This window comes from Wolffia australiana, chromosome 3 (genome assembly GCF_029677425.1).
Source record: "Wolffia australiana isolate 7733 chromosome 3, ASM2967742v1".
Classification (NCBI taxonomy): domain Eukaryota; kingdom Viridiplantae; phylum Streptophyta; class Magnoliopsida; order Alismatales; family Araceae; genus Wolffia; species Wolffia australiana.
Window position 1 is genome coordinate 8269484 of NC_135837.1, and position 11374 is coordinate 8280857.

Below are 11374 nucleotides of genomic sequence, written 5' to 3' on the forward strand. Positions count from 1 at the left end.
AACTTTCTGCTTCAATATCCAACTATCTAACGCTCAAATCTGAATGGTCAAAGAGTTTCATGTTTGACATCACTTAAAATTGTGCCTGATATAAGGTCCCTTTGATTTGATTACCATCAGAGATCACATGTAAAAAAAATACTCAATCAGCAGAATCAATAAATTTTCGGCCTCGGATTAGGGAATAAACTAGTAAAAGTATTTTAAACACAAACAAAATCATGAAAGCCCTTATCGGAGGAACTTTTCAACTTATGCTAACATTTCTACGTTCATACGACATTGAGCTTGAATCTCCCGAAATGGGAAAGAAAGTTTGAAAGGGCGAGGGCATATTACTAAGACTGCAATATATAAGAGAATCCACATCCTTCTAAGTTGATAATAGATATATATATATTTCTCTGCATATGAATGAAGAGACTGCTAACTCACCTAAAAAGAGTTGCACCAATTCGCCAGCTTTGATTTCCCATTTTGGATTCCCCCGTCATCACAAACTGCAAGTCTGGAAGTTCATCAATTTTTCCCCTGCCTGGAGAAATAAACATACCACATTACCAATTATAGAAAAATGCATGCACGACGAAACAAAATTCATCTTTAATCATCCAAATATCAGGCCAAAGTAGACTAAGATGACTTGCCTGGGAGGAGTCTTGGCTTCTGAAGAAAGAATATTCTCCATCCCCACATCGCCCTCGTTTTGGTGCTTCTGCCATGCGGTCGGGCCGGGCCTAGAATAAGACCAATAGTAGCCAAGTGATGAAATCAGGGAGACGAGAGTCAGGGCTGCAGAGGCTGCAAATACGCCCTTTCGGAGAACAGCGCACGAGGTTAAGTCCTTCTTGGTGAAGTATCCCATGTACTTTGTGTGGTAGGCGTTTCTCGCCGAGCCGGCCATCAGGCATGCCGCTGCCGCCAGAAAGCTAAGCCTGTGGTCCCACCAACAATGGAAATCAGTAAATTTTGTTACTAAAATTGGATGGGCATTTTGGTGATCATAATAAACTAAAATCATTTGAGACAATACAAAATAAATGGCAGTAACTGCATCAGACAGTTTATTCTATAAAATGCTCCAGGTTGAAGGTTCTGTTACGATACCTTGGATTACATATAAGAGAAAGAAGAAAGGAGGAGAAAAAGGGAATAACTCTGCACGTGGGACCACAGTGGGGCCCACATGTGTGGAGTCCATGTAGTCCAAGATCAAAAGTAACTGCCCATGGCAGTAACTAACTGCCTGGGCAGGAGGGGGCATCTTGCTCCTATATAAGGAATAACCCCTCTGGCAGGAGGGGCCATCCATAACTTGGAGAAATACCCTGGAGATTGGAGGCGTTCTTCTGAGCTGAAGCTGCATTCGGCTGGGGAGCTCAAGAAGGCGCTACGGATCTGGGATCTTCCTCTATCTGAAGAATCGTATTGCTACACTAAATTCGTTTTCTTGATTTGGTTAGAATCATATCAGGTTCCTCTTCCCATTATAGACTTTAAATGAATCGCCAAACAAAACTGAGACAAAACAAATATGATAAATTACATTCATGATAGTATTGGCATTATTATATGCCACTCAACCGCTTTCAAATCCGTGGAGCTTCGTCGTGTCTTCCAACGAATTCATTTTTTTGTGGATCTTGACTAATTTTTAATTAGATCTAACAGCCTTTAACCTGTCTGATTGAAATGGAGATGCTAAATTGAAGGGCTAAACAGGTCAGTGCTTACTTTATTAGGGAGTTTTTGCCAAAATTGCAAGCTTAACAGCCTATTCAAAGCAGATGAAACGGGAATGAAAATGAGCTTTTCTACCCATCTTCATAGGGTTTCCTTCCTCGCTCCTCCCGTGGCTCTGCCTCCTCTTACTCTCCTCCAATGCTCCCAAAAGCTGACATGAACAGTATATGATCTTCTACATTGAGGAGAGACCCTATTATAACTGGGTGGGAGGGCGAAAATGTCTCGCGAGCGTCGCCGGCGACCAAAACTCTTCGACTACGCCGCTGATAGGAGAGACGGAGAGTGGAGTGGACGAGACCGCGGAAAAGAGAGGCGATGAGACTGCTCGAGGAGGAGTCTCCATGCGGCTTCAACGTCGCGAGGGCAGGGAACACCAGCGGAGTGGCAGAAACCTAGTTTCCGCCCAGGATCAGAGCGATGGCGATTGGGGAAACCGGGGCAGAAGACATGTGTGCAGTGAGGGGGAGCCCTCCGACCGTGACGGAAGGGGCAGGTCGTATGCCTGAGGGGACGACTGGGACAACTGGCGGTTTCCGTCATGTGTCAAGGGGGCCTCCGACGCGATAGCAGGGGAGTTTGGTCATACACGATTTCTGGAAAAAGCGGCTACCGCGGAGGAACTCCAAATCGTCCGCGCCTCCTGGGAAGACGTTGCGGTTCCTTGGAGGGCGTTGCCCACCAACCTCCTTGACTTCCAGTCAGGCGGCCGGCCACGGCCATTTATGGGCGGATCACTCAAGCTCTCTATGGCGCAAGGGATCTCAACATACACCCAGGAAGGGAAGGCTGTCTGGAGGGGCAGCGACATGGTGGTTGGGAATCCTCGCGGAGATTCCCTGACAGCCGAGGATCCCGATCAAAGCCAATCCAAGAGGCCTATTACCCTGGGCAGCCTGGAGGGCCCCTTCACACATCTGGCGGGAGGGTACCAAACCCAATCGCTTGGAATGAGGTGGTGAAGAGGGGCACAAGAGCATTCACACAGAGTGAGAGAATGAAGAGGATCCACCACACATAATGCGAGGGGATACCAGTCTTAATCCCCGGCAGAACACGACAGCCCCCGACCCACTTCCGCTCCCCGAGGACGGGGGAAAGTACATTGACCCGGGCATGATCAGACGGGAGGTGGAGTGAGGAAAGAAGCCCCTTCACGAAAGCCTAGGGGGAGGATCAGGCCAAGGGGACGGGAGAGACGATGGCATCACTAAGGGGCAGACTAGCGGAGGCCCCACACTGCAAGAAAGGGAGCAGAGGGGGACGCCGAAAGAAGAACACCACCGCACCGAACAGTCATCAAGGACCGGAGCAGAGCATGAGGCCCTGGTAGTAGACAGCGGCGAGCCCGGGGCAAGCCGGCAAGGATCGTCATCATGTGGGCAAGAAGACAAGAACAAGGCGGGGTGGAGGCGAAGCCACGTCGGACGCGGCTGGGTCAGCAGAACATCGTCCATCAGAGACCACGCGGGGAGGGGAACTTATGCTTCAGGTGCTTAGGGATGGGCCACCATGCGCGTTTCTGCCGGGACCCGGTGGTTTGCCGACGATGCAGAAAGACCGGTCATCGTCAATACGAGTGCAGTCAAGGGGAAGATGAAAGTAGGGGTCCCAAAGAGTTAAGGAGAATGTCGACCCGAAGCCTGGGTCGCCAAGAGACCCAAATTGAGACGGATCGAGATGATGCTTCCAACCCCCTCCATAAATGTGTGGTGGGCGATGTATTCGGGGTCGTCCCAGCGCTGGAGAGTGTACGCGTCGGCGTATGGCAGCAAGCTCCTCATTTGGCCCAGGCGGAGCTGCAAAGGCTCGACGCATACACTCTGCTTCTACGAGGGGTCTCGAGGGCTGCGCATACTGTGTTATGCGGATGGCAGCAGCGGGTCACAGAGGAGACGGAAGTGAGGTGGCGTCGAGTACTCTCGACCGACGGGGCGGAAGGAGTCAAGAAGGTGGGAATAGTCGTGGAGGTGCACGGGGTCCCATTGGTGCACCGTCGAGAGGCGACTCTGGCAAGGCTAGTCGCTTCTTTTGGTTGGTTGACGAATGTTATTTCGTCATGGTTGGAATCTGGGGACCCAAATGTGGAGCTTCTGGATGTGGAGGTGATTGATGGGGAGGCGATACCTGATTCAGTCTGGGTCCGGGGATATGCACGGGCATTCAAAGCAAGAATAGGACCCAAGACCCCTCCAGCCGCACCAGGAGTATTCAGGGGATCGGATGCCTGCCAGGCGGCGATTGAGGAGAAGGGTGCTTCCTCCAGGAGGATACCGGAGGACGATGCATCCATGGAGAAAGCCGTACAAGGGGATAGTGGGTTCCAAGTCCCAGGGGAGGACACAGCAGCGGCCATCCCGCCACCCTCGACCAGGGAGGAAGAAGGCCAAGAAGATCCCGAAGAACAAAGTCTAGCACGGAAAATGGCGAGGCAGATAACCAATGCTGCTCTTTGCCGGTTTAAGGGAGTGGTCTACCGGAGGGGGAAGCTGGCGTTGACGGAGGCGGACGGTAAGAAGACATGGGTGGTATCCGGGCGCAACGGGCAGATACACCTAATCGCCGACGGAAGACCTAAGAAGATGGAAGCTCGTCGACAACCACGGGGGATCATGCCAAGGGCTCCGCGAAGCAAAGGGAAAGCGGCCGTAGCGTCCTCTAGCCACGCACAGGTCGTGGCGCCAGAGGAGGCCCATGATACATACCCGACGAAGGCTGAGGTGGCGGAGGAGGTGGGAGTGACCCCGACGAGGGAGCAGGGAGGGCATTCATCGGTTCATCAATGAAGTGCATATCGTGGAATGTTCATGGACTCCGAGACGAAGGGAGACAGGGAGTTGTGGGAAGCTACTTGCAGCAGTGGGGAGCAGAGGTGGTGTGCCTTCAAGAGACGATGTTGGAGAAATGCGATCCTAAGATGTGGAACTTGGTGGGAAGGGGCTCGCTTGACGGTGTTGTGGTCGTTAATGCCACGGGCAGATCGGGGGGCTTGTTAGTGGCATGGAACACGACGATTTTTGCTAAGGAGGGATCGTGGACAGGACAACACGTGGCGGCCATTAAAATAAGGAGGAGGAGCGACGGAGTTCAGTGCATGGTGGCCTCGGTTTATGGACTGGTTCTGGCAACCCGACGCCATGAACTGTGGGTGGAGTTGGAGGCAGTCACCTCCCTCTTTCAGGGGACTCCAATGTTGTTTGCTGGGGATTTTAACGTCACTCTGGAGTTGGGCGATAGACCGAATGGCTTGGGAGGACAGGACCCGGGTTCAGAGGCATTTTGGGCTTTCATCTCCCAAGCTGGTCTGCAAGAGATGGGTCCGATGAATTGCAAATACACATGGAGGAGTACGAGAGGTCCTACCACGCGATCTCGTCTGGACCGATTCTTGTGTTCGGTTGACTTGTTGGAGGCACACCCGCTAGCAGATGTCCGAGCACTCACCGGTCCTCTATCCGATCACGCACCAATTATATGGCAAGACAACGTTGGGCAGGTTAGACCCACCTATTTCAAACTGGACAGATCGTGGCTGATATCAGCCACGATGAGGCTGGCCACCAAGCTGGCGGGCCTGCGTCAATACCTCATCGGGGTGAAGAGACAGATTCGAGAGGGAAGACACCGACGACGGGATGAGGCTTTATCGAGGGTCCAGCATCTTGACGCCATGAGGATACAAGATGCCCATTAGAAAACGAAGCCAAGGAGAGGAAAGCCTGTCGAGAGGTGGTGGAGGAGGAAGATAAGAAGCTCGAGATGGATTGGAGACAGATCGCAGCAGACGTGGCTAAAGGAGGGTGATGCCAACAATCGGTTCTTCCGTATGGTGGCGAATGGAAGGCAGCGATCAAATCACATCTACAAAGTGAAAGTGGGGGATCAAGAGGTTGTGGGGGCTCAGGCAGTCGGAGAAGCACTAGCAGGCCACTTCCAAATGGTAACCAAGCGAGGACCCCGCAACCAGTGGCGATGGGAGGGCCGAGGGGTATCCCGGCTCTCACAGGCACAACAAGACGAGCTAGTGAGGTCGATTAGTGCGGAGGAGGTGAATGCGGCGATCAAGGGATTGAATGGAGAGGGAGCTCCAGGCCCTGATGGCTTCCCCGTCTTTTTCTTCAATGAATTCTGGGAAGTTGTCGGCCCTGACGTGATGGAGGCCTTGGGGAATTCCAGAGGGGCAATTTCGGACTGGACAGACTTAACCGGTCATACTTATTTCTGCTGCCCAAGTGCACAGGGGCGGAGAACGTGGGGGACTTTCGACCCATCGCTTTGTCAAACTCTATTTATCTCATCATCGCCAAGGTAATGGCCAACCGTTTGAGGGGGATCATCGGGGATCTAATCGGACCGTTTCAATCGGCCTTCATCCCGGGTAGGCAGTTGCAGGAGAACGCAGTGGTGGCAGGGGAGATCGTCTCTGCATGGAAAAGAAAAGGGGACAAAGGGATTTATTTGGAAGGTGGACTTCGCGAAAGCTGATGACTCGCTCGATTGGAAGTTCCTACGGTCCGTCATGAGAAAGAGGGAATTCCCCAAGATGTGGGTGACTTGGGTGCGACAGTGTGTTACATCCCACTCTTTCTCGGTCCTGGTCAATGGCCGGGCGGAAGGAGGATGGATCCACCCACAGAGAGGAGTCAGGCAGGGTTGCCCTTTAGCTCCACTGTTGTTCGTCCTGGCGGTAGACACCCTGGCTAGCTGTATCCTTAAGGCGTGCAAGCGAAGCCTCTTAAGAGGCTTTCACACGGCGAGTTATCCGGGGGAATCCCTTTGCTCTAGTATGCAGACGACACAACATTCTTTATGGAAGGTTCGGTGAAAGAAGCTCACACCGTTTCGTTATTGTTGGAGCTGTTAGCGGATTTTTCGGGATTAAGCCTCAACCGGGAAAAGTCAGCGTTCGTGGGGTTTGGTTTATCTTCCGATGAGGAGAACCTATGCGCCTGTGCGTTAGGTACACCGCGAGGCCCGCTTCCGATGCGATATTTGGGGCTCCCCCTCACGGGGAGACGGATCTTAGCCTCAAAATGGCAACCAGTGATCGATAAGGTGGAGCGGCGGTTGGAGGGCTGGCAAAGCAAGATACTCTCATGTGGGGGTCGCCTGGTACTTCTGAGATCGGTGCTCTCCGCTATCCCTATCTTCTACCTGTCAATGTTCAAGATGCCGGTAGGAGTGGCCAATCAACTCGAAGGGTTAATGAGATGTTTTTTTGGAGCGGGAAGGGAGAAGGAGGTACAGGAGGGATACCCCTGGTCGCCTGGGATGCGGTATGTAACCCGTGAAGCAGGGAAGACTGGGGATTCTTCGCTTAGAATCCATGAATCTTGCACTGCTCGCCAAATGGGTTGAACGGATGGTGTCATCGACGGAGAGGCTGGCTGTCAAGGTTTTAAGGGATGCATATGATCCGCCACTGAATTGGGAGCGGGGTTGGGCGCACAAGAGAGGAAAATCCCCTTTTTTGCAAAGTCTAAGGCAAACCATTCCTCGCATCCGGGATTCCTTTCACCCCCAGTTGGGGGACGGTGGACAGTGGACGGTTCCAGTTTTGGACCGACAATTGGACAAAGCATGGCCCCCTGAAAATGCAGTTCCGAGGCTCTTTGCACTGGCGAGGAACCCTAATATCGCTGTTAGCGAGTGCTGGGAAGGGACGTGGGTTCTTAGCCTTCCTGGGTCTTTGTCGGAGGAATGTTTCGTGGAGTTGCTGAGGTTTCATGAGATCATCCTCCCTCTCAGCCCCTCGGGAGCCTCACGGGACGGGTGGGTATGGCGGGGGCCGCCTTTCTCAGTAAAGGAGGCATATCTGAAAATCCGAGGGGAAGTGAGGGATGGCATCTCTACCGGGGCAACATGTCATCTCATAATGAAGCAAAAACTCCCCTGAAAGGTGCGGCTGTTCGGGTGGCTGCTGAGGAGACGACGTCTGGTCACACGGGTATATCGCAGGCGATGGGCGCCAACGGAGCCCGTCTCGTGCCCTCTGTGTAGCGGGGGTGAGGAAGACTGCTCACACCTTTTTTTCACATGTCTGTTTGCCAGGAGAGTATGGGCATCGCAGCAGGTTCACAGGGTGGATATTTCCTCCGACACCGCGTTTTGGGCTTCATTCACGACAGGTAGACACTGGAGCAGAGCGGACTGGGGAAAACACTGGCGGTACTTTGGGCGATATGGATGCATCGAAATGATTTGGTGTTCAAAGGAGGGACGGCATCGGTGGACAGCGTCATCTCAGACATTACGATTTTAGCATCTTTTTGGGGGTTTGGGGGGTAGCAGGCCGGCCTTACATGGCCATGTCTGTATATGCTATGTACATAATCTTTGCATTAATTTAATGGAACAGGTGGAGCACCGGTTTCCGGGTGGCCTGCCCTACTTTCTTTCGAAAAAAAAAGAAAAATGATCTTCTACATTGAAATTCTCAAACTAGGGTTACCGGTTTTCTCTATTTGCGAGTTTAAGGCAGATAGAGGGAGGTCAACATTGATCTGCTCTACTGATTTATCACCCGGATTTCTAGACACACAACCTCCAACTCTCTCCCCTGCATTCTTGTTTCTGACAGTAACAAATACCAGCTCAATTCTAAATGGAAAATGCTAAAACTACCACTTTGTTGAAATATTTTAAGATTATGATACGATTCTCTTGGAAGATCCATCAGACCGCGAATTCTCAAGAGAAGAACGCATAAAATGATCAATAAATGCCCTATTCTCATTCAGCGGTGTTTATACCCTGACTAATCCAAGAAACTGTTATAACTGTTTGCCCCCCAGAGAGGACTGAATCAGAATGACAAGGCTTAAAATGCACTATATATCCCTTAAAAAACTGTCAAGTAATTTCAGTATGAAAGAACAGCTTAAATGATCTGCATTCTCATTTCAAAATGATCATGGTAAAAAAAAAGCAAAACCAAAACAAAATGAAGCTGATTCTCCCTTATCTGGATTATGCCTCTCATCCCACCATTTTCACGGTCAAAACAAATCCAGATGCAGACACTTTTGATATTGACACCACAAAAGTGGGGTTGCCGAAAGGAAATTGTTCACTAACTAAAAACCTGGTCCACTGATATGTTATGGGCATGTGCAAAAAATATACAGGGAGGTCGGCAGCCTAGACTGTCGTTCATCTTATCAATCTACTAATTGCTCAAACATTAGAAATACGACACCAAAAAATCCACCTACACTAGAACAATCTAAACACCAATCATTCAAATTACACGGTGAAAGTCAAAGTAGATTTCTGTAAAATAATATTTTGGTCTAGTGTTTGACGACTGCAGATATCTTTTTTCTTCCCATTGATGACAGCTAATAACCTGAGTTTGAACTGAAGTTCATTGAATTTTGTACAAGAGTGTAAAATACGAAAAGATGGCCTTGTTTTTTTTTTTTTCTTGAAAAAGATGACCTTGTAACCACTAATTTCAACCAACTTAGACCCGTGCATTGTTGTCAATCACAAAACCCACGAACTTTTGAGGGCACTCGAGAACAATGCAGACTAAGAACTTTTGAGGTCACGCAAGAAGGACGCAACAGAAAACATAAATAAAAAAAAGTAGAACAAAGATGGCATAAATAAATGGATTGAAGCTACCGGATTAACGAATGTGAAGGCGAACTCTATGAAGAATGCGTGATAAGAAACACACAGAAAAAAGATGGAACCACTGAATTCAACCAGATTAGACTTGTGCATCGTCTATTTCGTTCCATGAATTTACAAAATCGACGAAATATTGAGGGTGATCTGTACGAAGAATGTAAAACAAAGCATTCAAGAACAATGCAGAATAAGATATAACAGAAATCCACGAAATTTTTTGGGCGATCTCAACGAAGAACGAAAAAAGATCACTTCAAGCACAATGCAGAACAAGATATAACAAAAAATCACGATTAGTTGAGGGCGACCTCTACGAAGAATGCAATACAAAGGATTCAAGGCCAATAAATAATAAGAAATAACAGAAAAAAGCTGGATTGAAGGTGACGGACAAACCAAGAAACAATGTAAGAAAAGACGGTACAGCAACGAGACCCGCCGCCTGCAGAGCGGTGAAAGCAGAAGCATCCAGTGACCACATTGAGCACGACGTGGCTGACCAGCAGCAGGCCAACGGCGGAGAGGCCGTACGTCGTCGAGGCGTCCGAGCCATACGCGCAGTACGTCCGCTCGTCGTACTCGTCCGGCACCACCTTCCCCTGCTCCGCGAATCAAACCATGAATCAAACTACGCCGCAAAATCAAAGATCATACAGAAGACGGCAACAATTCAAGATAATGCCGCGTTCCGACGCAAAATCAAAGATCGTACAGAAAACGGCAACAATTCAAGATAATACCGCGTTCCGACGCAAAATCAAAGATCATACAGAAGAAGGCAACAATGCAATATAATGCCGCGTTCCGACGCAAAATCAAAGATCATACAGAAGATGGCAACAATTCAAGATAATACCGCGTTACGACGCAAAATCAAAGATCATACAGAAGAAGGCAACAATGCAATATAATACCGCGTTCCGACGCAAAATCAAAGATCATACAGGAAGATGGCAACAATTCAAGATCATACCGCGTTCCGACGCATCTCTGCGCCGATCGCGAAGACGAACGCGAGCAGATGCAGCGATGAGATCGCCGCGGCGACGGTGAGGGAGATCGCCATCTCTCTCTCTCTCTCTGAGATAGTGTTGTTCTACTCCTATACACTGATACCTCACTCTTATAGTACCAAGTCTAGTAGTGTACTCTCGCTCTCTCTCTCTCTCTCTCACTTTTCTCTCTCATATTCTCTCTGTCTCACTCTCACTACTAGGGTTGGACATTTAGGACCGAGGACCGGTTTGACTGGACCGAAGTCCTCTATTTGAGGGTGGACCGGTTGGTCAAACAGGTTTAGGTAATGGATAGACTGAAGTAAATTTGGCAAATATTTATTTAATTTCTTAAAAAGTTTTAAAAATATCAAATCTTACTCGCCGGAGAGGTTTCTATTGAGCTCAGCGTAGCCGCCATATTTGACCATCCATAGGCACCCTCTTGATGTAGATGATATTTAACATAACCAGGAACATAAATTTTATATTTTTGACTTCGACATTAACTAGCCAACCTGACCCGACCAGGATCGGTCCGGACCAGACCGAGACCAAACTAGAATGGACCGGAACCAGATCAAAGTTTAGGTAAGTTTTAGTCTTTTCTAAAAACTTGGACCGGACCGGACCGGACTGGGACTGTCAAACCCTACTCACCATTGTCATTCAAAATTGTGTGGATTGAATCAAATTGGATCATTCAAAATTTGATGGAAACTTTCGATCAAACAAGAGGAAATTTAAATCGATCTAAGGCTCTTCAAACTGTAAGATCAAAATCAAAGAGAAAAAAATGAAAACTCCCTCTCTCTCTCTCTCTCCCTCTTATTCCCTCTTGTTTTTTAACTCTCACTCTCTCTCTCTCTCATGTGGGACTAGCAAGCGGATTCATACAAATGTTAATTCACGCTAAGCAATATTAATCGAATGTTCTGTGATGGTGATAATAATAGGTTTAATCTTATAGAACGGACCTCAATCCATGAGCTAGGCAC

General features: G+C 49.1%; 1 protein-coding gene across 1 annotated transcript; it reads right to left on the reverse strand.

Annotated features, from left to right (window-relative positions):
- Positions 1 to 219: 219 nt before the first annotated feature.
- LOC144700849 (aerobic coproporphyrinogen-III oxidase (DUF1218)) lies at positions 220 to 10510 on the reverse strand. The gene is made up of 4 exons (XM_078572404.1): positions 10355 to 10510; positions 9778 to 9980; positions 644 to 935; positions 220 to 531 (listed from the first exon to the last, which is right to left on the reverse strand). Exons 1-4 carry the CDS (start codon positions 10445 to 10447, stop codon positions 520 to 522), a joined length of 600 nt encoding a protein of 199 aa, XP_078428530.1. The 5' UTR covers positions 10448 to 10510; the 3' UTR covers positions 220 to 519.
- Between the last annotated feature and the right edge of the window lie 864 nt (positions 10511 to 11374).

Coding starts and splice junctions, on each gene's coding strand:
- LOC144700849 (XM_078572404.1), bottom strand. CDS start 10,447: ATGGCGATCTCCCTCACCGTCGCCGCGGCGATCTCATCGCTGCATCTG. Junction 9,981..10,354: donor CAGAGATGCGTCGGAACGCG/GTATGATCTTGA, acceptor TTCGCGGAGCAG/GGGAAGGTGGTGCCGGACGA. Junction 936..9,777: donor TTTTCTTACATTGTTTCTTG/GTTTGTCCGTCA, acceptor GTGGGACCACAG/GCTTAGCTTTCTGGCGGCAG.